At 42.5% G+C, this 26,960-nt stretch overlaps 1 protein-coding gene across 4 annotated transcripts in view; it reads right to left on the reverse strand.

The window, feature by feature from the left end:
* The window catches only part of IGF1R (insulin like growth factor 1 receptor), a 309,308-nt gene that overhangs the window by 242,904 nt on the left and 39,444 nt on the right, over positions 1-26,960 (reverse strand). For all 4 annotated transcript variants that reach the window (XM_073304258.2, XM_073304254.2, XM_073304257.2 and 1 more), the window contains one exon: positions 25,833-26,378. In XM_073304258.2, coding sequence (XP_073160359.1) covers positions 25,833-26,378 — 546 coding nt within the window. The remainder of the gene's footprint in view (positions 1-25,832; positions 26,379-26,960) is intronic.

The raw sequence follows: 26,960 nt of genomic DNA on the forward strand, positions 1-26,960 counted from the left end.
GCTTGCTCTGTGAAAGGCGTCAATAGTACAAAAGTTTGAGAACCAATGTTCTAACAGCAAGCTGCCCTATGCTATGCTCGAGCATTGACAACTGATGAAAGACTGAATTTTAATCAGACACCATTTCCTCTAACATTTAAGTTTCCTTTGGAGTTTTCCCTTCCAGCACTGACTAGGCTTGACCCTGCAAGATCTGACAAGATCACAGCCCAAGGTAGCAAGCCAGCAGACCAGAAGCACCAATTTGCCTATGGCATAAGTAAAATTTTAATGCAAACTTTATTGCCTAACACATCTCAGAGTATGAGCCTTGCAACACTATGCAAATTTTTAAAGGGCATTTTTCTTTTGGCAAACAGAAGGGGAATTTAGTAGTTCCATGCACAATTCTGTAAGTATCAGAAGGGTCATCGTGTTAGTCTGGATCTGTAAAAGTGGCAAAGAGTCCTGTGGCACCTTATAGGCTAACAGACATATTGGAGCATAAGCGTTCGTGGGTGTATACCCACTTTGTCGGATGCATGTAGTGGAAATTTCCAGAGGCAGGTATAAAGATGCAAGCAAGAATCAGGCTAGGGATAAGGAGGTTAGTTCAATCAGGGAGGATGAGGCCCTCTTCTAGCAGTTGAGGTGTGAACACCAAGGGAGGAGAAACTGCTTTTGTAGTTGGTTTGCCAACTTTCCACTACATGCATCTGACGAAGTGGGTATACACCCACGAACGCTTATGCTCCAATATGTCTGTTAGTCTATAAGGTGCCTCAGGACTCTTTGCCGCTTTTACAATTCTGTAAATGTTGCCCAAAGCAGACGTTTGCAATGTTAGGTGTTGCTCATGTTTGAATTTTGAGCTATGCAATTTAGGTAAGGAAAAACAATTGTAAAAACAGAGGGGGAGCTCTCCGTGAAGTTCAGGCACTCTTTTCTCTGTTAACACCATAGCCTTAATTATGCCTGAAAACAGCACACACCTACGAAAAGATGACCTCCAATGGTTTGCGCTAAGAACAGTTACTCAAGTTGGCCTGATTTTGCTGAAGTATAATTTGCGTTGCTCTACTCCACTAACCAACCCTGAAAAATAAACATTTTAATGGTATTTTCAAAGTTTATGGGGTAAATTCTCCCATGGCCAAGCTTCACTCAGCACAACACAAGGGAAGAGCCATCAGAGACTAGTTGCAGCTCTGGATCCTGCACCATCTAGTCCCAGAATAAGGTGGATCAGTCACAGGTGAAGAGAGAATTCAGTACATATGGATTAGTCAACACAGGAGTGTCAATCAACGTGAGAATAGCAACATTATTACCTCCTCCTTGCTAGACCAGTGGTTCTCAAACTTTTGTATTGGTGACCCCTTTCACACAGGAAACCACCACCCCCGTTATAATTAAAAACACTTTTTATTTTTAACACTATTTAAATGCTGTCAGCAAAGCAGGCTTTGGGGGTGGAGACTGACACCTTGTGACCCCCCCACGTAATAACCTCGCAACCCCCTCCAGGTCACAACCCCCAGTTTGAGAAAACTCTGCGCTGTATACACCAAATCAGTTCTGTTTGCCTCCCAGGAGCTGATGTAAACAAATCCAAATAAGCAGAAAAGCAGAAGTGTTTTCGCACACCACACTGATCAGAATTCTGCTGGCCACATGGATTTGTTGCATGGCCTAAATCAGGCTCTGTCTGAAAGTAAACGAAGAGATGAGGATCAGACAGAAGATATTAATCCAGGCAAAAGCAACAGTCATTACCACCATGAAAACCCAGAAATGGAGAAAGAGGAAATAGACTGCTTAGTGATCCATCCAGCTCACACAGAAAAGGACCTTTAGAAACGAAGCATTACAAATTATGACTTAGGTCTCTGAAAATAATTTTGCTTCTGCAAAAGTAACCTAACTGAGTCCATCTCTTCCTGTCAGTGCATACAGAGGATTCCTTGCGGGATTTATCTGAAAACACAAACTTCAGAATTAAAAGGTTACTGCGCCCTTTTTTCCTTCTTCTAGTTTCAACAAGTGAAATGCTTACTATACACAAACTTTGGCCAATTACTAACTATGACAAGTGAGCAAATGAGTGAAGAAAACAAAATCCTGCCAGCTTCTCTGCGTTCTGGCCTCCTCTGTGGGGGAAAAAAAAAAGGCTGCTTTATCTTAAAATCAATAGTCACTGAAGCTTCACCTGAGAAAGAGCAAGGGCAACAACTTGCACAAAAGTCAATGTCCCTGTGGTATCAAGTTGACAAAACATCATCTATGGTTAAACCAGGAGACGGGAAGTCTTTCGATTCCTGGATTCTCCTCCAAGCTCTACCATGGACCTAAACAAGTCATTTATTGCTTCTGTGCCTCAGTTTCCCATTACACAGATGAGGATTTACAGTAGTCTGAGTCTTAAACTAACCACCTATACAGTTAAATGATGAAAAACCTAGCAGGTCACCCAATCCAGTGCTGGCTTGTACCCTACAGTGCATTTATTGATGTTAACCAGCCTAGTTTTAAATGCACCAAGCATTTCAGTTTCCCCCTATTCCCCAGGGAGATTATTCCATAGCCAAATACATCTCCAGAATCATTTATTATCTGTTTCACTTCATTTCAAACTACATTCTCCCTTTCCAGTTTCTGCCCTTAATACTTGTAAAATCCTTTGATATTCTCTGAACAATGGCCTTATACAAGTACCAAGTATTATCCTCAGCAGCACACAAGAACTCTCCCACTCTTCCATTTTCTCCTACCCGGCACTCAAACTTGAACTTTACAACTAGCAAACCAGTTATCCTCTGTCTCACAATACCAAGGGAGAATGCCCCAGTCTGAAGACCTCTCTTCTGTTGACCAATAACCAAAGGTTTGATTTATTATACCAGAGGTGGCCAAACCGTGGCTCTTTTACGGTTGAAGTGCGACTTGCTGAGCCCCTCCTCCCCCCCACCCTCCACCCCCACACACACTCATTCCACCTACCAGACTGGGTCAGGGGAGCTCGGGACCTCTGCCTTGCAGCGGGGTGGTGGAATAGGGGCTTCTGCCCAGCGAGGACAGGGAACTAGGGGCCTCCCGAGATGCTGAAGCCCTGACTCCCAGCAGGTGTGCCCTGCTCTCGAACTTCTGAAGATTGTTATATGCAGCTTGGCGGGTCAGTAAGTTTGGCCACCCCAGTGTTATGCCAAAATAGCTTTGGGTTCTTCTAGGCTCTAGAGAATAACCATTCTGCCTTGAGAATCTCCTTGTTGGTATTTCATAACTTCCTTGATACCTGGAGTCAAATTAAGAGCCACCTATGCCTGGATGCAGAGATCCAAATTCCTGAGCAGAAAGGGTTAAACAAAAGCAATGGTTCTTGCTGCTCTTATTGAAAATGTAAACAGATACCACAATAAGAAAGTTAATACTTAATATTGAGCCCTACATGATAATTAACTGGTGTACCTAATGCACCAGCCCTGCTGATTTCATTTAAATCAATTAATGCCTTTCCTGGGCCGTCTGTCTGAAGTGGCATCTCTGGTCATCCACATCAGAACAGTCACAGACACGGATACTGTAGGACTACAGCAGGGCTGATGACACATTTAACTCTCAAGGAGCATCTGTAAATGAACCAAACCAAGCAGCACGCAATGCAGTACAAACAAGCTCCTCTTAGCTTTTGTCGACATAGAATCTGGTCATTTCTCCCACTCCAGGACATATGCTCTCTTCTGGAGGACTGCCATGCTTGTACACTCAGTACGAATGCATCTTTGCCTAGTCCAGGTCAGTTAACAGGAGATCCATGGCTTTTAGGCCACTCTGTATAATAACTTGCGAATTCAAGTGGGAAATCTCAGTTCAACTTCGAGTGATGACTTTTTAACACGTCTATTCCATTTTGGACCGGGGGGGTGGAGGGGGGGCGTGAATACGTACTTTAAATGTCCAAGAAAAACTTGAGGAGAGTTCACTCTCCTGCTCCCCCAAAAAACCCTCACTTTAAAAAAAAAAAAAAAAACAGATAATTTACTCCACCTCGGAGAGCATTCAATTCCAAATTCACTTTGCTTGTATGGTGGAGGGGTTCTACAGACGATATCAAACAAGTCAGTTTCCAATTCATAATCAATTCATGAATGAATTACAAAACCCCCAGAGGCTTCCCTTATTATCAACCTTTCAGGACAGTCAGAGTTCAGTTCCTACAATGTTTCATTCATGCTGCTAAATTGACAATATTAACCTCTCTTGCTGAGATGCATTAAAAAAAAAATCTGGCTTCCCAGAGCAAATATAATTAGTTTACATTAGTTACTTCACCAGCAGCAGTGACAGAGCAAAGCAAAATAACAGGATATGGATTAATATAATCAGAATATTATCTAAATGGAATACTTTCCTTCCTTCATGCCAAGCCCCATGCACCCTGTCTTCCTGCATCTATCTGCTCATCCACCTAAACAACAGCGAAAACCAAGATATTATTTCACATATCTTCTTTTCTTCTTGCCTCCCAGCTGATAAACCATCTAAAAAAAAAATTTTTTGGGGGGGCGGGGGAACGACTAAGGAAGAGAGGGAGGGAGATCTGTATTTTCCTGCAGGCTCTAAGTACACAACTGAGAGATTTAAACCTCCTTCGCTTTCTGTGCAGTATTTACTCTCTAAGCCATACCTTCTAAGGAACACCAGCATACCCCTTTATATTGGGGTATTTCCCATATGAACCGCACCAATGGAGTTTAGCACAATAAAGTAACACCTCACATGCCATCAGTCTGCTGTATTAAAGCCTCACAGGGGGTGCATATTAATATAAATGTGCAAGTAAATCTGAAATTCAAAACGAAAGCATCGCTCATTTCTCTCTCTAGGTATTTCTATTACCTTCATAAGTGCCTCAAACATGAATGGTTTCATCACCACAACACTCATGGTTGAGTAACAACCCTATTCTACAGAGGGGGAACTGAGGCACAGAGATTAAGTGACTGTCTCATAAATGAAGTGTGGGAGAGAGCCATAAACTGAGCCAAATCCAACATGTTCAGCACCAAAACCATTGCATCAGCTGCCAATAGTATGTTCTGCAACTCAGTATACCAGCCTGCGTGGACCAGTATCATGTTCCCTCAAAATCTAAGCATAAGGTCCCTTCCAACTCTGATATTCTATGATTCTATGATTTCTTAAAGCCAACTGTATCTTCTTGTTGCTTGTGAAGAAGTAGTGAAGTTAGTTTTCAATCCCAAAATTATCTCTGTAGTTGGGAGAAATTTACCCATATGCAGAGAATCTGCACAAAGCGCTCTGTACCCAGTGGGCTCGTACACTGACCACAGGGCTTAAGATCAGCTGAGACATCCATTCTGGTTCTAAATAGATCAGCAGGAAGAGCAAAAGGGGAAAGAGCGGAGGACTCACGGCTGCTTATTCCAGCCCATAGGAAGCAGCAGAAGTGCTTACTGCCTGACCCACAGGTTGGGGCAGAGAATCTATGGTCATGCGGTCCACAAACAAAGCTTAATTAATTATTCATGGTGATGGAGTGAGCAGCTCAGAACAGGAAAATTTGTGAAGACTGCTCCACACTGGATCATGATCTCTCAATGCTTCCAAGGTAGACCAACAACATTCAGACACGGGTTAAAGGACTTGTATCACATTCCACCAGGAAGTCAACATTGGTTCCAATGGGAGCTCAATGAGGCCAAACTTAGTAGTTAACTAGCCATTTTTAAAAATAGTCAGCTACAATAATTGAAGACTCCTGCTTTGCAGCTTTAAACTGGTATACTAGGACCCGTCCAACTCGCACTGAAGCAAGATCAGGTTTAAGTACTGTGACAGGGTCGGACCAGATGGCTATAGGAGAGTAATAGGAGGCAGATAGATTAGCCCCAGGCTAAGTAGGTCCCTTTTCTCTGGGTAAGGTAACAGGGAAGGTTCCAGAACAATCAGGAACCTTCTGGAAACAATTAAGACAGGCTGATTAGAACGCCTGCAGCCAATCAAGAAGCTTCTAGAATCAATTAAGGCAGGCTAATCAGGGCACCTGGGTTTTAAAAAGGAGCTCACTTCAATTTGTGGTGTGCGTGTGAGGAGCTGGGAGCAAGAGGCACTAGGAGCTGAGAGTGAGAACGCGGACTGTTGGAGGACTGAGGTGTACAACCATCATCAGACACCAGGAGGAAGGTCCTGTGGTGAGGATAAAGAAGGTGTTGGGAGGAGGCCATGGGGAAGTAGCCCAGGGAGTTGTCGCTGTCGCACAGCTGCTCCAGGAGACACTCTAGACGGCTGCATTCCACAGGGCCCTGGGCTGGAACCCGGAGTAGAGGGCGGGCCCGGGTTCCCCCCAAATCCTCCCAAATCCTGGTCGGACACAGGAGTCGTCGACCTGGACTGTGAATTCAGAAAAACGGCCAAGCTGAGGGCTGCCGTGAAGCTCCAAGGAGAGCAAGACCTACCAAGGCAGAACAGGAACTTTGTCACAGTACCTGGATTCACTGAAGAGGGCATCAGTAGCTCCACTCTAATAGGTGAAGTTGGAGTTACTCCTAGAAATCATAAAGCCCTATTTTGGGTGGGTAGCCCTAAGATTTAATCATGTGGAAGCTGGGTATATGAACAGTCGTGTCATGTGCATATTTTGGTCCCCTTCAAAATAAATTTTAAAGCAAAAAAAAAAAAAAAACTGATTTACACACAAATTTGGTTCAAGTTTGTTTATTTTTTCATTTTTGTTTTTGCAATATCACCCAGTGTTTGCACTTGAAGGTGACTGAAGAAAACATTCTGGCCTCGGTTTTAAAAAGTAAGTAGCGCTTTGGGCATCTAACTCTAGATTTTCAGAGGGCCGGTGCTCAGAACATTTTAAAAAATCAGGAGCCTTTATGGTATCTCAAAGATAGGCATCTAGAAAACACGAGTCACTGAAAATCCAGGCCTTTGTCTTTTTTCTTTTTTTTTTTTAAATCACCATCTGGATTCAGGAAGATCTGAGCCTACAGCCTATGGCAAATTCATACCTCATTGTCATCATGCAGTAAGCCATCAGTGTCATAACATAAGGATCCTACTGTGATGTCAGATAAAAATGACCAAATGGCTTCAAAGGAAGCAATGCTATTATGGCAAGAGGATGAGGAAAACCACTGCAAGTTAAGGTTAATGGCACAAGAGGTTTCAAAACCAAGTAGTGGTGCAATTAATCTTCACTTAATTCAACTTCGGCATCTAAGCATTACGTCAGGCAGTTCCCAAAGACATTGAGCAATGTTATAAAGTACTTCAGATAAACTGTTTATTTTGCCACTGCTGGCCTAGCGTGTGGCTGGAAACCATTTTACAAGGCATTTGTAAAGGAACACCCTGCGTGCATAGTATCACCAACGTTACTCTGTGTTATGGGGTCAGATACCGTCTATTGTACCTGGAAACTGTAGTGTGACATGAACAACAACTGCTTTGGAGGCTTAAATTCAATCAACTAAACAATAACGTTACGAGTTATGTCTCAGTTGGAACTTTATTTGAAGTAGGGTGAGGTTGTTTGTGTACCATTCTAGTTCAATGGGCTATCAAACATTTTACTGCTTGAAGCATCCTCCATTACGGTAGGGACTGTGTGGGCGCATGCACACAGAAGCATAAAGACACATATTTAATATAGCAGCAGAGACTCATTTCAGGGTAGTTTCTCCAATTGTCATTTTGGTCAGCTCCTGTCACTAGCTGAAGCATCAAGCAAAAGCCAGACATACAAACTAACTGTGCATCATCATCATTTCCACCTTCGGGTCAAAACTCTAAATAAAAACACAGAAGTATGCCGGAATGACCTATTTAAAAATTATCCAACCCTTCAGGAGTGAAGCATTCTGAACTATTCCTCACCCAGCCTGGATGAGTCCAAAAGCTCTGAACATACAGCAGTTGCAAATAAACCAAATGGCTGAATGATGTACATGTTCTACAATGCATGTTATAAAACAGAACATCTGCTCCAGTGACTCATGCATATTTCTATAGGATTGCTAATTCTTTTGCATGTTATATTAAAAATAGTGAAAAAACATGTCAGTACAGACCTTCCGAAGGAAATGGACGCAGAACACAAACTTTGGAAATGCCTGTGTCTTTGCCACAGGCAAGCCCCTCCAACGTATCTAAAAGCCACCTTGAACAGATGCTTCCCCCATACAACTAAAAGCAACTTGTCCCAGGAGTCACGGAGAGAAGACAGTGTCAGACAAACAGGTTTGCAGATATTACAAGTCAAATCTGTAGTCTTAAAGGAACAGATAAATCAGTGGCATTCAGAATGGCTTGCTAAACTACAGTGCATAGTCCTTGTCTAAGTGGTTCATTACTTGCTTCTGGGATGCCCCACTAACAGTCACATCTGCAGAGGAAGAAACCAAAAAAGACACCTTATGAATATTAACATCATATTTACCACATACTATATATAGCATTTTACACTGTGCAACACTGAAGCAAGCAAGCACTACCATCCCGTCAACATAATTAAACTGTCCCCAACACACGGCGGTAGCTATGTTGGATGGAAAGAGTCTCCCGCTGACACAGAAGTGCGGGTGTGGACAGTGCTGTCTGTGTACCAGTGGGGTGCTTTTTTTCACATCCCTGAGCGACACATTTTACCAATTAAAAAGTGCTAGTGTAGACATCACTTAAACCACCCATTCTCAACCCTGGGGGACCACAAGCAGGTTTCAGGCGCTCCGCCAACCAGGGCCAATGTTGGACTCACTGAGGCCCAGGGCAGAAAGCTGATGCACCACTGTGCAAGGCTGAAGCCCAAGGCCCTGAACCATGCCACCTGGGGCTGAAGCCGAAGCCTGAGCAACTTAGTTTTGTGCGGCCCCTGTGGCATGGAGCACCAGGCAACTGCCCTGCTTGCTACGCCCTAACGCCGGCCCTGGCTTTTATATTCAGGAAAAGCTGTGGTGTCCCTGATGTTCCAGATGCAACTAGTCAGAAGATTGCACCTCCTATCGTACACACCTGGCCACAGTGACCCACACACTTGTGAGTTCCACTCTAGAGCACTGCAATTCATTATATCTAGAAATAAAGCCACACTGCCCCGAAAGAACTCCAGCTGCTGACACAAGGCAGCGGGTCACCAGGAGATGCTCTGCACTCTGTGCTGGCTCCCCACAGTATACAGAGTACAGTTCAAGGTCTCTGACCTGATATTTAACCCCTCCATAGTACTGGCCCCAAGAGATCCATGACCCATGGTAACCTCCCATGAAAGCTACATTCCACCAGAACAATGAAGTTGTCAGCCATCAGGGAAAGCTCTAAGGTGCAGGATATACAGCCTTTACGGGAGTCTGGACAATGAAACTAACCTTCACAAGAGCTAAGAATGACCAAAGACCTCATCACTTTCCCAATTAAATGCAAAACATTTCTTCACCTACCGGATACAACCATTCACTCACACAAGCCAAACAAAAGCCCTGTACACTTAAGTTATTTCTTCTGCAGGCTGGGGAGTAGGCGAGAAAGAGAGATGGTTATTATTTCTATATTTAAATACTTGGGAGGTACTGCGATACTGCACTACCTGGAAGATAGATAATTCTGTAGGTGCTACAGTACAATGAGATCCTGAGCTCCATCTGGCACAAGCAGACACATTCAAAATAGCAAAACAGAGGAGCTCAAAGGGAGCAATTATAAAAACAGCTTCCTACGTGTTAATTGTTTCCTGTGAGCCAGGTTTGTCAGTGCAGACAGCAATGTGGGGTGCTGCTGTATGCCAACCCAGGGCCTGGCAGACATTCATAGCAAAGATTTTTTTTTAAACCTTTGGAGCCTCACAGTGGGTGGGGTACAGTTATTCCCACAGTTTATTTCTGCCTCAAGCAAAACTGGTGCCATTCTGACTGCTCTCTCACAAAGAGTGGTGTCCACTGCAGGTTTGCCAAAGCATCCATTTTAACAAGGGCCCCAATCCTGCTGACTTCACTCTCACAAAGCTGCTGCTGAAAGGATTTGCTTCGGACAGCTCCAGAGCCTCTGCCACTGCTCATGAGTTTGCCAAACAGAAGCAGACAGCGTGAAAGAGACGAGGCTCATGTCACTCTCAACATTAGGACTGTCTCAAGGAGCAGGGATGGGGGCTATACATTTATCAGATGCCTGTTCGGCAGAGGCCAACGTGAAAGATGGAGCTCCTAAAAAGTATTCAGAGCCAGCATCTTGTAGAAATCCAAGCTCCCTCCTCCTCCTCCCAGTAGCTAGAGGAATATAAGGAAAGCACAAGGAGCTGCCCCAGACATGCTGGAAGAAAACCCCCTCCATTTTGCTTCAGTCTTTAACAAGCGTCTCCCACGTTCTCCAAACCCTGCTTAAGGCTTCTATGTTTAAACTGGCATAGCACACATGGTTTCCAGCATCGCTGGGAACTTAGAAGAATAAATGAGGAGGATGACACTACAAAATGGCAGTGGCTACCATCCAGGCCCTTACTCGTGATGTATTCTGAATGCAGGCGGGCAGTAGCACACAGGTCAGGCTGACTAATCCATTAGCATAGCATCCGAAGCCAACATTTTTGATGCTCCAATAAACTGTTTACTGAACTACACTTCCAGTAAACAAATAACTTCTCTTGAAAAATTTGCACAAAGTCCCACACCACTTATGGTAACTAGTAAGTCAAGGGTTCTCTCGCCATGTTTTTCCCTAGGCCAGTTTCAGTTGTAAATATATTCAGTAGGTAGATTTGAAACACACACACACACACACACAGAGCGTGAAATACACAGATACTGAACCCAAGATGTCAGATCTGTCCAAGTGACACCTTACCAGAAGCCCAAAGCTCATAACACAATGAAGCAGGCTGAAACTGCTCTTTAATACTGAGCCACACCATATGCAGACTACTGTTCCCATCATGCAATGCTCCATACAGATTCAGGTAACCTTGCACTCTAATGAAAATAGAGAACTATATCCTGAGACCTGTAATCTCCACAAACTTCACTGGCCCTGCAAGTAGCATCTCTGTGCCAAACATTTTCACTGCATTTCCCAGCCTGCTGAGAATACCTATTTGTTAAGGCATAGGAGGGAGGGAGGGGGAAATCCTAGCCCTGAAAAAAAAAGATTTAAGAGACCAATTTTCTACTGGGATGATCACCGGTTTCAGAAAGCACTATGTTAAAGCAAACCTGGGAACCCTTTATGAATACCAGCAGGGTCCACATGAACCAACAAGTTAGTGCTCGTTAGCAATCACACCCTGGTAGAGTGCATTACCCCACCATGTAGACAAGCTCTCAGGGTAACAACTGGCATTATGTGTTCACTTGCCTGTAGATTCTGCTTCTGCCACCCAATCCTTCTCCAGCTCTTAAAAGAGCTGGATGATCTTCTCCACATACAGACTTGTCTATGTGCCTTTACCCTGATTTGGATAAATGAACTCCAGGAATCGAAGGGAGCCCACTCCCCCTCTGTCCTCTGTGATGCTATCAAAGGCATCACTTGAAGCTATATGTGGTGAACAAAGTCCAGGTGGACACCTGTCCACGGGAAACTGGACATAGATCTGCAAGCTCATTTCACACAGTGCACAGAAGAGACACCCAGACAGTAACAACTTTCAGTGCCTAACAGCCAGACTCTGAGATGACAACCCCTGAATTCCTGTCAAATCCTACAATACACTTTAGAGAGTCCTACAAACCAGAATTTCAGACAGCACTGCATATTTTTGGCTTCAAGTCACAACTCCTCCATTCTGTGAGTTAACAGGTGAAGCAGAGAGCTTGTAACTAACCACTTTCAATCCCTCCAAGGGGAAAGCTATCCCGAAATAAAGGATACCACCAGCACCACCTCCAACGACAGAGTAACTCCTCAGTAATCAATACACAGTGTGTATGAGATAGGAGAGTAGCATGAAGACAGATTTTTGAAGGGGGGAAGGAGGAGGACCATTGAACAGCTGGCTTTATTTTGAAAAAAGCTATTAGATTTTCTTTTTAACCCTACAAATCAAACCATCTTTGGAGCATTTTCAAGTTACTTAAATCTTTCAGCTTACTGCACATCTCAGGAACGTGGCTATGGTAGATTTTTGGAGCACTTCAGAAATGAGTCGGATGAACTCTCAAGTCTTGCACACATCAACACACACCTGGGAACGAGAAAGCTATCAGAGACAAGTCTTCAGATTGACATGCTGACAGCCTTTAAGTGATATGAAAAAAGCAAAGGGAAAAAAAATTTTTAAACTTTGTGACTGCCACAAAAAATTTCAAACCACGGGAGAAGGAACTGATTTTTCTTCTTTTTTTTTTGGTACCTCAACACCCTCTCACCACACCCGTATCCTGACCTATTTGAACTATACTTAAAAGCTCAATCTGAGTGCTCAGTGATACATAACTTCCATTTTAGTGAAACAATCCATCTGCTCCATGTGACTCAGAGCCTGCTTTAAGAATGCAATACTGTTTAGGCCAACGGTTGCACCGCACAAAGTGTTTTGTTCACATGCATTCCTTTGGGATGACAGAGCCTATCCACGGGGCCCGTAACGGTTGGGGCCTGTGGTTTTTTTTCCCCCCTCATCCGCTCAGTGCTGCAGTGACTAAGCTGACAAAAATTCCTAGCCAATTATAAACCCACTTAAAGAGACAGGCAATCCCCCTGCAAACTTCTCCTGCCATCCTATACAAGAAGTTTCTATACACGGAAAAACATCTCTCAAGATCTGCACTTATATAAAAGGGATTTTCTGCACACTCAACACTTCAACGTGCTTATTAAGCTCCATCATTTCCCCAAACCACAACCTTTAGTCATTTTAAAGTTTATATCTGGTCACCCAACTGGTGGGAGGTGGGGAGAACAGGCAGTTTCTCATCTCAGTTACACCCATGAAAAACTGGAGTAAGTCCCAAGTGGAATGGAAATTAGAGGAATCTTGGAGACTGACAGAGTGCAATAGCTATAGCAGCACTTAATAAGAAGGGAAACATCTAAGTCTGCCCTTGAAAGACTGGGTGAACTGTATATTCTGCACTAAGAAAAAAACGAAAGGTCATTTCGCTTGGAACACAAGATGAAGATTTGCTCAGATTTGTGAGAAGAGGACAATGGCAGCTGAGCCACCTGAAAGCGTGGGCTGAACTTTAAGTGGAGACAAAGCAAAGGACTAAGAAGTCTCCTGAATCACAAACAGATTTTTACAAAGGCTCAAAGACCCGTACTACTCCAAATTTTAAAAAAACACAAATCTCTTGGTTAAGAATCATAAAGCCATGTTCCTGGATGCACCATAATTACTTTGTCAAGGGCTATACAAACCTAGTTAATCATTAGTCAAGGGGAGGCAGAATGAAGCTTTGGGGGCGGTAACTGTAAATTCACTCTGCCCAAGAAAATGAAGAAATAGGAAAGAAGACCATGCAGCCACCTCACATGCTTATAACCTCAAAGTGGGCAAACTATTTGCTGATTAATTTTTAGAGCTCCTTTGATAAAACTTGTAAATTTTTTCCAACACCGAAAACTAAAAGGGGAGTGGGAAAAATATTTTACTATTGCGCTGGGCTCTGGATTTGCTTCAATACAACATGCAACCCAACAACCTGTGTTAATGGACTATTATCAGACCATCTATCCATTACAAGTTAATTCTTGGAGCCCTACAAAGACTTAACAAGAAGGATGTGTCACTATTAGATGGAAGGCTAAAACAAAGGTTGTTTCATCACTGATCAACAACAAAAACCATTGCTCACTACATGAAAAAAGTTAATGAAAATGCACAAGGCCAAGGACAACTCATACCTAAATAACTGTACGTGGGGGGAAGTGAAACAAAGAAGGAAGGAAAGTAATTGCAGTTATTCAAGTCCCAGAAACCTCACATTCTATCCAGCTTAATTTATCAAAGTTGGCTTTTTTTTTTTTTTTAATTTGAGGTCACAAATGTTTTTAAGAGAATCACAGAAAATTCTCAGTAGGAGCTGCGCCTGTGCTGTCCCTGCGACATTTGCAAAACACAGCTTTCCTCTGGTTTTATACTTGACATTTCCCTGACATTTTCTCTGTAAACCCCCTTGGCCATTCCTCATTCCCGGTTCTTTTGCAAATTTACCATAAAATTAAAAAGACTTACACTGTAGGTTGCTAGCTTTCTAGTGCAATCGTCAATTCTATTATCAAACACTTGTCTGATATGTTTCCGATGAAGTGAGCTGTAGCTCACGAAAGCTTATGCTCTAATAAATGTTAGTCTCTAAGGTGCCACAAGTCCTCCTTTTGTCGGATATGTGTCAGTGAAGCCTGAAGTCCACGTTATGCAGATTAAATATCTATATACTTGAAGATCAGATATTCAGCTAATTCCACAGATTTGACATTGCACTAAGCTACACAAGAGGTAAGAAACCTCTCCAAACACTTGACGTATCCTCCTCAAGCTCTTCTAGCATGAAAGCAAGCTCTCGAGAACAAGAACTCGACAAGTACCACAAGTAAAACCAAGCATTAAATTTTTGGAAAATAACCAATGCTAGTCAGTCTCACATTATCAAGTAGATTTCTGAAGCACCAATCTCTTAAATCTCTTTGGAAACATTTTGGCAGTGTTGTAAAGCTTAAAAATATTTAATTTATGTATTAAACTTGGAAAGACAGATTGGCAACATTTCTAATTATTTATGTGGTGTCGTTTTTTGTTTGTTTGTTTCATTCACTCCTCAATAATCCTTTTATATTATCTGGTGCAAACACAGACATGGACTTTGTTGCCCTTTCATCAGCAAATGTCAGCGGCAGATGTACTAGGAATTAAAATATGTACAATTGCAAAACTGGGGATGAAAACCTGCCACAAAAACATCTGCAGTTTTCAATTATATTTTTATGGTAGCTTTTTGGAGAGGGGAGGTGGTTTGGTGTGGTGTGGGAGATGCTCAGAGAAAATTTGTGTTCCAGTGGCAATAAATAAATATAATAAAATAAAAATTTCCTGAGGAAAAGGCCTGAAATAATGAAGCACAGACATAATATTGATCTGGAGGATCCTGCTGTGTAACGACTAGCCCACTGGGACCAGGCTTCTATCACAGTGTGTTCTTTTTCACTGCATGTACAACCCGCTTTCACGTAAAGCAAGGAAAATCCCATTTACACTTTCTAGCCAGAGCATGTTTGTTGCAAGGTAAATTAACTGTAGAGCTGTCAATCCCATTTCTTCCTAATCAGAACTGTAATTTCTGTATCTCTCCAGATGCCAGAGTCTACACCTCTACCACTGGGAACAAACAGGCAAATACATTTAGCATTAATGTTTATAATTTGCACTACGCGACTTTCACTTGAAGCAGGGTTTATGTATTATTGTACATGTACTGTGTATTGTATTAATCTATTCTTTAAAAAAAAAAAGGTGGGGGGAGGGGGTAGAGATCTGGTTTTAAAAGAGGCTACCAAAAGGCATAAACACAGAGACTAACCGTAAGAAATTTTGAGTTCCATTCCCAGCTCTTTCACTCACTTGCCTATGTGGCCTTGCAGAAGTGACTTAACCTCTTTGTGCCGCAGTATATCTATCCATAAGATGAGGATAAACAAACACTTACCTCTTGGGGAGGGACAGGGATACTCAATCTGCCTATATAATGCATCCTTTGGAGATTTTTGATTTTAAAAGGAACAGAATAAACTAAATTTCTTAGATGGGGTTGATTCACTTCTTAACTCTGGTTTCTTCACTTTACAGTTTTATCTTTTATGCCAACAAAAGGGCCACTGATCCAAATAAAAAACGCATTTCTACTAAATTGTATACCTTTGTCGCACACTAACCTCCCCTGAAAAGCACTATTTATTATCCCACAGACTAGAAATTTCATCGCATGAAACTCCAACAAAATAACAGTCTTCTCTAAAACACTGCAATTATCCCTGTGCCAAAACAAACTCACAAGCCAAGAAGGATCTCGCACTGCCCACCGCTCACTAGGATACAAACAACATTTTTGGGAAGTTACAATACTCTTATCAGGTTATGGCATCTTGTTACAGCACAACAAAAAATAGTAAATTTAAGTTGGTTTAATTTTACCTATTTTCTCAGATGACAAATCACCACTACAGTAATTAACTACAGACTGTCCTGAATGGTTCTGCAGTCATTCCCACCTACTAATTAAATATGCTCTCACAGCCTTATAATAAAAATTCTGGGAAACCTTTGGCTAATGAGCATGCTTTTCAGGAGGGGAGGGAAAGTCATGAAGAAAATTCATTCAGAATAATTTAAACAACAACAAATGCTAACGAAATGCCTAAAGACACAGCTCCTTTCGGTTCAGATTTTGCAAGTTTTCCCCTATTTACTTGAAAAGTGACCCTGTTGCAGGGACACACCAACTGGGCCTTTTTGCAATTGGTTTTCTACCATCCTGCTCATTCATTTAATAAGTCAGCATCCTAATCAACCGAGTCCAGGTCCTCTGTAAAGGGTGGTTATTTTCAGGTTCAGAAAACAATCTTAATACGGCAGGATTGAACCTACATGTGCTAGATTCACAAATTACTTCAAATTGGATTTTCTTGTTAAAAACCAAGCTTTTTAAAACATGTTTTGCTGTTGCTGACATGGCTTGTTTCCACTGCATTCAGGGTCCCTAAAAAGCAAAAAACTTGAAAGAAAACATATGCAGTTGCCATTTATAATAAATCCAAATTATCTGATTCAGCATCTCCAGCTCCAAACAAGTCCTTCCCTCTCTGCTCATGGCTGCATAGTTCAAACATTCAATATTTCTAGAGGACAAAGAACACGCACTGAATATTCCTCGGAGAGCGGGAAGGCAGAAATGAGAGAGACACAGGAGATCCAGAGTAGCAGCCGTGTTAGTCTGTATTCACAAAAAGGAGTACTTGTGGCTCTAAGGTGCCAAAAGTACTCCTTTTCTTTTTACAGGAGATCCAGGCACCTGGTTCACTCCACCCACCCTGCTGAATCCACAGAGCTGGTGTCAACTGGTGATGTGTGCCCCTGAACTCCAGGAAGCTATGCTGAACAACACCAGCAGACTAGCAGGCCCTTCAAGAGTGTTTAAATCTTTTGGGCTCTGTGCAAACAGGAGCAGATTCCAACCATTTTCAAAAATGCATCATGTTATTTTCTTTGTACGTTCAGTGATTTTAATAGAAGTGATCTCCAGGCCACTTCCCCCTCCCCCCACCAACACAGTTAGGCTGATACAAAAAGCTCCATTTTCATTAAAAATATTTTGTCCTCAGCAGCCATCTGCTTAACTATCAGCTTCATAGGCCTCAACTGTTGCCACCTTCGCTTTCAACAGCATTCACTCTCACACACTGGGGCAAGAAGTTTTCCATGCTTGTCTTGTGCAGTGTTGTAGATACACTGATATGCCTACAAAAACACATTTTTTCATCTCAAGTCAGTCTTCACACCCAACTATATTACCACACGTAAAGAACTGTGGAGACAGCATACGTCCAAGTGAAGTCAGTAGATCTGCACTTGCTTATGCCAATGGCAAAGTTAGCTTCAGGGTCTCACTTACCGTGCAAACTTCAACAGACGCGCTGCAATGTTATTTGCAGAAGCAGGGCTCCTTTTTTGTTTTATAATCGGAAACAGTACATCCCTCTCACTTACCTACCATAATTTACTCTCTTACAAGGTCTTCCATAGCAATCTAGACACTCAGCTTTCATGTCTTCCCATTCCGCCTGGACAGCACATGGGATGGTTTTCAGCTAAGCCATTTCCCTTTAAGGACAGGTTAAAGGCTGGCCAACTGATAATAAAGAAAGCGCGAGTTGTTTGTGACAGCTAGACCCGAAGTTCCCCAACCGGGTCTAAGGTTGAGTTGTTGAGTCTTAACAATGGAGAACTCCAAATATTTGAGGGCTAAATTCTGCCCATGGTGGCACGGGCACAACTCCCACTGGTTTCAATGGGAATTCCACATACTTATCAGAGGGCAGGATCTAGCCAGAAGGTGTCTCCATATAAGGAGTTCTGCAAACCACATGGAAGGATCATGTATTCACTACATAACCTTGTGACGGAAGGGCACATCATTCGCCACCTCCCTTAAAGAGCTTCTGCTATTGCAAGCTGAGACATACAATGCCTAAACTGGTCTCTAATGATTTTTGGCACTTCCTTCCCATTGCATGGGAAAGCTTCCCTGCTTGGTTTTTTTTATAGCCCCAACAGAAAATATCTCAAATGTACTAGTTGAGTTTCTTCAGCAAACCACACACAGGGAGGAGACAGTGACTGAGGCGCACTAACCTTCCAAGTAGCTTTAAGAGTTGCATATTTTCAGTTTATGGAAATACATAAAGGTCAAGCAATTGAGACCATGAACCTCCATGTTGACTCCTCACCTAAAGGAGCATAAAGCCAAAGCATAAGGATTATTTGACAGATCTTAAACTGGAGTGCCTTGAGATTGAGAGTTGAGAGAGAACTGGTTAATTCGCAATGCTGGATTCCTGGGCTAGTATGCAGCTATCAAGATTCAAGCTATCAAGAGAACTGGAGTTTTGCAATTCATGATTCTCCAAGATTCAGTATTTTCTGGGCTTAACAGCAGACTAGAATGGCCACCTGATAAAACTTCCATACACTTAAGGTGCAAGTCATACTGCTGGTCATGTCTGCAGACTATCTGCATTGAGCAGTTATTCACTGTGTTCGAGTCCACAGAGTTTTGGTCATTTCTGCTGTAATAACAAGGGCCTTGGTGACAAGACGCGTGGCTGCTCCCAATGTACGTCATCTCACATGGTTGTAAAATGCCCATATATTAGCCTGGATACTTCAGAAGATGAAACCTGCCAGAGGGCATAAACGGAAATGAGCAAACAGAATGAAGTCCAGGAATGAAGCCTTGCATATCGCTAGTACCAGTGCTATGTTGCTGCTTCTCTTCTAGAAAGATGGTCTTGTGCTTAAAGGCACAAGACTGAGTGGGAGAAAAGAGATCCTGCAAGGTTTCTGTGTGAGCTAGGGCAAGTCACAAACACCCAGAGTCTCCGTTCTCAGTGTAAAACTGGACTGCCACTGAACCTACTTCTCAGGGGAGCCATGAGGCTAAATTAATTAACGCTCATAAAGCACATTGAGATCCGTCAATGGAAAGACACTATAAAAGTGAAATGTATGATCACAAGAGGTCTGCTAGGAAGCTATCAGCTGCTGTTTCACCTGGAAACAAAATGCTCAGATAGCTGACAAGAAGGCAGGAAGACTCCACCCGCCCTTCCATGGCGTCTCCACTGTGAAGGGTAAGGTGAAGAAAGTACGGTTTTCTACTGAAATCTCTCTTCTCCCAGGGACAAAATTGCATGCTTTATTGTTCTTCTGAGCCATGGAAGAAACAGCCACCTGATTCTCTAAGTTGATAAGATACAGAAGCTCTCTGGTGCAGTTTACCAGGGCCAGCCATTCTCTCTCACTGAACTGTTTAATGAAGCAAGTGTAGCAGGAAGTTTCTGTACCACTTGGATGTGTCTCAAATTAAGCAAGATCTGTTGCATTAGAAAAGCAATGTCTCCTGACAATGCTTGCTTTCCCGAGATCCTGTCTACAGCAGAGGTTAGTGGCAGGAGCCAAGCTCTGGATCCCTTGAGGCCTTTTAACACCTTATCCACCTTGACAGCTGGTGACAAAATGCCATGACGTGGCAGGGGGTGAGGAGTCATGAGTCATTTCAAATGGTGTTACAAAGGCAAGCTTTGTCCTGGCTGATTCATATGTCAATCCCATACACTCACTGCTGTCTACAGTGATCATGCAAAGAAGGGGGAAAAAAAAAATCTTCAGAACAAAGAACGTGCTCATAAGACATTGCCCCAAGTGCTTTTACCTCTGCACTTTGGAAGAAGTAATCAGGTGAGAAGGATGCCAAGAGCCTCCATATCCTCACCTAGATATCTTCTGCTTCAGTTAGTTTCCTCCTAAAAGCCCAATGCTAAAGCCCTCTAGACACACAAAGAATGCTGTCTTTGAGAGGCCCAGGGCTCACCATCATGGGGGTTTTCCCTGCTGGAGACAGAATATAAACCTTTTCACCCAGGGCATTCAGGACAACTGTCCATCTGCAGTTCTGGGCCTAGGAAGAAGTCACCTGAAATTCCAGTCCATGGGTTGCGTCTGCTAGATTCAATGATATATAACCAACATCTGGACTAGTACAAATGAGAAACATTGGTTTGCTTTGAACAAAACAGAATGACTTTACCTGATCTGAGCGCTGGAAAGTTTAACAACGCTTAACCTGCTTTCAGTGTTGGACAAATCATAAATGAACGTGGCGCTCCCTTGACAATGTCACCATTGCGTTTATATGATGCTATCCTTTACCATCTCCTGTAAATTTGCCGTTGTTTAACCCATCCCTCACAACAGCTGCTGGCAACAATCCAAACACTTCTATTCAGAAAGGCAACACCACTGTCTGTGATTCTGCTGCCAGGAGACGTGCATGCAGCACGCTAGCACCCTTCATCTCAGACCACAACTAAGTGTACAGAGAGACAAGACTAAGTCCAACGCTGCACAGTGTGAGAGCTGTAAAGGGAAGGAGCTAGGGCATTAAAAGTAGGAGTGTGCACTAGATAGACCAGCCAGGGGCTACAGAACTGACAAAGAAGTCACAGAAACTTTGCACTGAAGCTTTTAAAAAAAGTTGGACATTTTCTGCAGCTTACAGATCATCAAAATGTCAGTGTTACTCTGCCTCTTTAAAACACAGAACTGCTACCCGGTCTCCCTCCTCCCTCCACCATTGTTCCCATGCAAGTTATATCAAAGGAAGCAAAGGCCTGTTCCTTTGTTTGTGGCAAGAAAGAAGAGGAAACAGAAACTGACTTCTGCTCAATGACAAAATTAAACAGAAGCCAGCCTGCTGAAAGAACTAAACGTTCCCACACCACATTTACCCATTGATTTGATATCCTTTAATGGAAGCTCTAAATAAGGACAGAGGTACTTAATACATGCTCCCTACTATACAGCTAGAACCAACATAAAAGGGTAAGCAATTAAATGAATGTAAGACTATGTACAGCATTTCCATAGTTCAATTTAGCATTATTATGGTATGCAATGGGAATGTCAATGTTTGTCATCTTCATCCTACAAAAAATTACATAAAAAGAAGAATACGAACTCACCAGAAAAATATTGTAGCCCTCCTGCCTTTATTTGGAGAAAAAATGCAGGTTAAAGACTGAGGCCCAGGTTTTTAAACGGTATTTAGGTGTCTCTAGGCAGCACTGGAAGGTTAAGTAACACGGGAGCCTGAGTCTCATTTTTACAGGGAACTTAGGCACTTCAGAGCTCACTTTTCAAAAATGAGTATCAAGCCCCTAAGTCACTTAGGCCTTGCAGTGCTGAGCGGAGAAACACCTGAATAGCTTTAAAAACCTGGACCCTAGCTTCTTGTCTTTTTTACATCCTTTCTCCCCAGATTAGGAGTTCATTGCCAGTGTGCTCAAACAATCAAGTAGGATAAACAGGAAGCTCCCTTTTAAACAATCGAACATGTATACTTCCTTTGTTTTTCCTTCAGAAAGGACAGTGGTTCTCTTCTAGATGGATAGCTGGCAAATTTAGAGTCCTCTTTCTTGCAACCCCTGACATGTTACAATTAACAAAAACAACAACATGTTCCAAGTTTCTGGCTCTTTATTAATTAGAACTTTGGTTCACATACTTAGCTGTGGCATTTCCTTTTCTGCTCTCCACCCTAGCATCACTTCTCCCATTTCCACATGAGGACCTGAGCTTCAACAATTATTCTTACGATTCCTTTCTACTACCTCTTCACTGATTTGATCTCCTTGAGCCTTATGGTGATATTGTGACAATGTAAATATGGCACCATCTTTTTCAACAGATCTACCTCCGACGTGGATTCAGAGTCAGAACTTCTAACTTCAAGGAAAATACAGCCTTTCGTGCTCTGTTTCATCCTCTGGTTTGCACCTAGAAGCTAACACAGGCAAAAGGGAGTGAAATTAAAGAGATGGAGAGGGTCTCACTGAACTGAGTGACTAGGTGACAAAATGGCAGATGAAATTCAGTATTGGTAAGTGCAAAATAATGCACATTGGAAAAAACAATCCCAACTGTACATACAAAATGATGGGTTCTAATTTAGCTGCTCCCACTCATGAAAGATCTTGGAGCCACTGTGGATAGCTCCCTGAAAACATCCGCTCAATGTGCAGTGCCAGACAAAGAGCTAACAATGTTAGGAACCATTAGGAAAGGAATAGATAAAAATGAAAATATAATGTCACTATATAAATCCATGGTACATCCACACCTTGAATACTGCATGCAGGTCTGGTCACCCCATCTCAAAATATATAGCACTGGAATATGTACAGAGAAGGGCAACAAAAATTATTAGGTGGATGGAACAGCTTCCATGTGAGGAGAGATTAGAGACTGGGACTGTTCAACTAAGCAAAGAGATGACTAAGGGGGTGGGGTATGACAGAGGTCTATAAAATCATGCATGGGTGTGGAAAAGTGAATAAGGCAGTATTATTTACCCCTTCACATAACACAAGAACTAGGGTCACCCAATGAAATTAACAGGCAGCTTGTTTAAAACAAGCCAAAGGAAGGACTTCTTCACCCAAGGCACGATCAAGCTGTGGAACTTGTTGCCATGGGATGCTGTGAATGTCAAAAGCATACCGGGGTTCAAAAAATACATTTAATTTCCTGGAGGACAGGTCCATCAATGGCTATTAGCCAAGATGGTCAGGGATGAAACCACATGCTCCAAGTGTCCCTAAACCTCCGTCTGCCAGAAGCTGGGACTGGATAAGAGGGCACGGATCACTTGAAATTGCCCTGTTTTGTTCATTCCCTCTGAAGCATCTGGCACCAGCCACCACTGGAAAACATGATACCGGGCTAGATGGAGCATTGGTCTGACCCAGTATGGCCATTCTTACGTTCTTTTGAACGAGGTTTAAAACAAAACAAAAAATAAAACAAAACCACATTCCAAAGCCAGGAAAGGCAATGAGGTTGCACAGGAATCACCAAGGATATAATCTAAAGACAATTAAGTGGTTTCACTGAAGACGTAATTTGGCCATACAGAACCATTATTATTGGTGGTAATACATAAGAAGGAACAAACCAAGCCTGACTCCCTGATTCAGACTGAATTATGCAGACCTAACAGCTGGGGATTTTTATTTTATTTATTTAAATTAAACTAACTATTTTCTACAAAAAATACTGAAAGAAACAGAGCCCTACAATGCTATTCGTCAAGGGTTTTTATTTTTGAGGGGTGCGGGGAGTAGAACTGCACGGCAAGATGTCTAAATTCTCATCTGAGTGGAACTGTCAAGATATTCAAAATACTGAGGGATTCAGCTTCCCCAGTGGAGGTCCCAGCTTCAATGCTCTATAGGTTTTTCCAACTCTCTTTTGTACAGAAACTTCTCTCACATTCTGATATTGACCATCACTACTTTAACTCAAGCCAAGATTGCAGGTAAAAATTGGGGACTTCTCCTCCCAGTGATTATTGCCTGTAATTAAGTCCTACCGATAGGCTCAGCTCACAGCCTTCTTAAGTTTACAGGATAAACTCAAAAAGCCTACAGTACAATTGTGGTGATTTGAGTAAACTATGAGCTTGTTTGCCCTATTTGTAAAAGTGCAAAGAGACCGAGTTCTGCCATTTGTTTTTGTCTATACCTGCTATCAGAAGAGATAAACGGTGCCATAGCAGATAAGAACAAGACTGCAAACAGACACACAAGTACAACTTCATTGCAAGCCAGCATATCAATTCTCTCATTGACTATTTAAAACTTCTGACTATATTACAAACACTGACTTATTAACAGAAAAAAATTCCTTAACATAGATTAACTTCACTTAGTAGAAGATCATGGAGGGTGGGAGGGAAAGGAGACAAAAACATAATACCAAAAGAGATTCCAGTCTGTAGCCTGAGTCCTGCAAACACTTACAGATGTGTATAGTTTTACTCACATGAACAATCCCATTGAACTCACAACGGGACTCCTCATGCAAGTCAAGTTAAGCATACGTCTAAGGCACGGATGGGCAACCTTTGGCACACAGCCCGCCAGTGTAAGCCCCCTGGCGGGCTGGGCCGGTTTGTTTACCTGTCATGTCCGCAGGTTCGGCCAATCGCGGCCAGTGGGAGCTGCGATCAGCCGAACCTGCAGACACAGAAGGCAAACAAACCGGCCTGGCCCGCCAGGGGGCTTACCCTGGCGGGCCATGGGCCAAAGGTTGCCGATCCCTGGTCTAAGGGTACACTGCAGATGGAAGCAAGCCTGGGCAGACAGACTTGTGCTACCAAGGGCTTGTAAGATAAGCACAAAAAGAATAGCTGTGTGGACACTGGGGCACTGGTGGAGTCTGGGCTAGCCACTCGAGCTCAAGCCTACCCTGCCCCATGGGTCCAAACTCAGTGGGCTAGCCCACGCCTCCACTGGTGCTGCAACGAACAGACATTTTTAACACAGTAGCACAAGCCCACTCAACACAAGTCTCTCTATCAAGGTTGGGAGGCTCACTACCAGCTTCAGTATAGACATACACCATGTGTTTGCAGGAGAGCATCTTTGTTTACCTCCCCTCTAACGGCCCCACACAGAGTCCTTGTGGGCTTCAAGTAGGTTAAAATGGAACTTCTCTTTGTCTACTATTATGTACAGCTGTAAAACTGACCAACTGGACCCCACCGTTCCAGGAGCTCAGAAGCTTTCATCTTTTCACTGCCAGTGGAATGCATTCCACGCACAGCATTCCACTTGCAAGGATAACCGGGTCCCAAGACTGCTGAAAAAAATGTCTCCAGTTAGTCCATTTTATCATTATGCCACGGGGAGAAGTGTGAAAAGGGGTGGGGGCTGGGGGGCAGAAGCTTCCACAGACATTCAAAAGGATGGTGGATTGTAGTTCCTTTAACAACCAGGATTTAAAATACAACCTGAAGTGACCTCCTGTTGCTGTGGTCCATTCACCAGCAATAACCACACAGCTCTGTTTCACGACAGATTCGTCTTTCCTTGTGAGTACTGAGAATATTTCTCATACACCTGACTTCTGCATGACTAATTTTTAAATCATAAATTATGTACATAACTGATAATTACATAAAAATGAGAGCGCAACCTATGAAATAAATAGGCAGCTGGTTTAAAACAAACCAAAGAAAGGACTTCTTCACACAATGCACATTCAACCTTCGGAATTCGGCATGCTGTAGGATGGAAACTCCCTTATTGGCTGTTACTGAAGATTTTAATAAGTACAACTAGCCACCAGTCAATGTCACTATTGTGATGCTGCAAGTATGGAAACAGAAATCATGATACTATGGACTACTCCTGGCTCATCTAGAAGTGGTTCTGTCAATACAGAGCTACGGGGAAATAGATGCAATTTATTTTTCCCCTTCCCAGAGGAGATAGCTAAGGTGAGGTTTTGTTTGAAATGTTTGTCTAGTTATATATTACAGACCAAACATCTTTAAAGATAATTATACTAATTATTAATAGTACCGTACCAGCCATCTTTGATAATGACTGTACCCCTCAATAACAATAAAAAAATAAATCAGGAGGAATTCTCTCTCTTTAAAAAGTAGCTTTTTAAAAATAAGGGCTTATGAAGCCAAGGTTTTCCAACATTCCTATCAAGTGGATTTTACCAACAGGAATAGGTGTCTCAAATTATTTAAAGCAGAGAAAATTTCAACTCTTACTTTTCTGGCAGTGGTTGGTGGTCCAGCAGCGGTAGTTGTACTCATTGTTAATGGAGGTCTTCTCACACAATGGCTTCTCTTCCATCGTCCCTGGACACAAGTCCCCACACTCCTTTGGAGGTTTATTCCCAACTATGTAGTTGTTGGACACTGCATCTAGGATCAGAGACCAGTCTACTGTGGAGAGGTAACACAGGTCAGAGTTTTTTTCAATCCGGATGGCCCCTCGGGTGATGTTCCTCAGATTGTAAAGCCCAATTTCTTTGAGATTAGTCATCTCAAAGATAACCAGGGCATAGTTGTAGAAGAGGTTCCTCCCGCGAATAACCGTGAGGTTGGGAAAGAGATCACTGAGGCTCTCTAAGCCTGCCACACGGAACAGCAGCAAGTAGTCGGTGATAACTGTGAGCTTTGGGAAGCGGAAGCTGCGGTAGTCCTCTGCCTTGGAGATCAACAGAATCTGGAGGAAACCCTCAATTACCGTGCAGTTCTCTAAGCGCTTCAGCTCATGGATATCATTGCGAATGTCGACATTTGGCCCACAAACTGAAAACACAAGAGGAAAAAAAAACAAATCCTTAATCAACTTAAGACAAGTTTTTAAACTTTAAAACAAAATTAAGACAAATTAAATTGAAACAGCTCTGACTGAACATTTGGTCTGCCATAAAATTTTAACTCCACAATTAAACTGTAATTTTTAAAGAATAAGCACATAATTTGGGCCTATTATTGAATATACCACTTTCATTTTATCTCATTTAACTGATCAGTGTTAATATTACATGCAAAAGAAGAGCGCTAGAAGCACACATGTTCTGCAGTGGGTACAAAACTGATGCTTTCTTATGGCTGCTGCAAGCAAGCCTGGATTTTACCATGGAATAAAAACAGAATGCACAGTGCTTCAATTAATTCAACAAAACAGGTCATAACTTTTAGAGGTGATCTTTTAAGTGGTGATAGGCTGAGATTTCAGTCACACGATTCCCAGCGAGTTTAATGAGAGGACTACACCTAAAAAAATATATACATATATATAAAAATCTTTAACCCTTAGGTTACTAAATTAAAGCTGAGAAGAAACTAAAGCACTGGAGAACACAGTAATTTGGCTTCAACCCTCTA

Source organism: Lepidochelys kempii, chromosome 10 (assembly GCF_965140285.1).
Source record: "Lepidochelys kempii isolate rLepKem1 chromosome 10, rLepKem1.hap1, whole genome shotgun sequence".
NCBI lineage: Eukaryota > Metazoa > Chordata > Testudines > Cheloniidae > Lepidochelys > Lepidochelys kempii.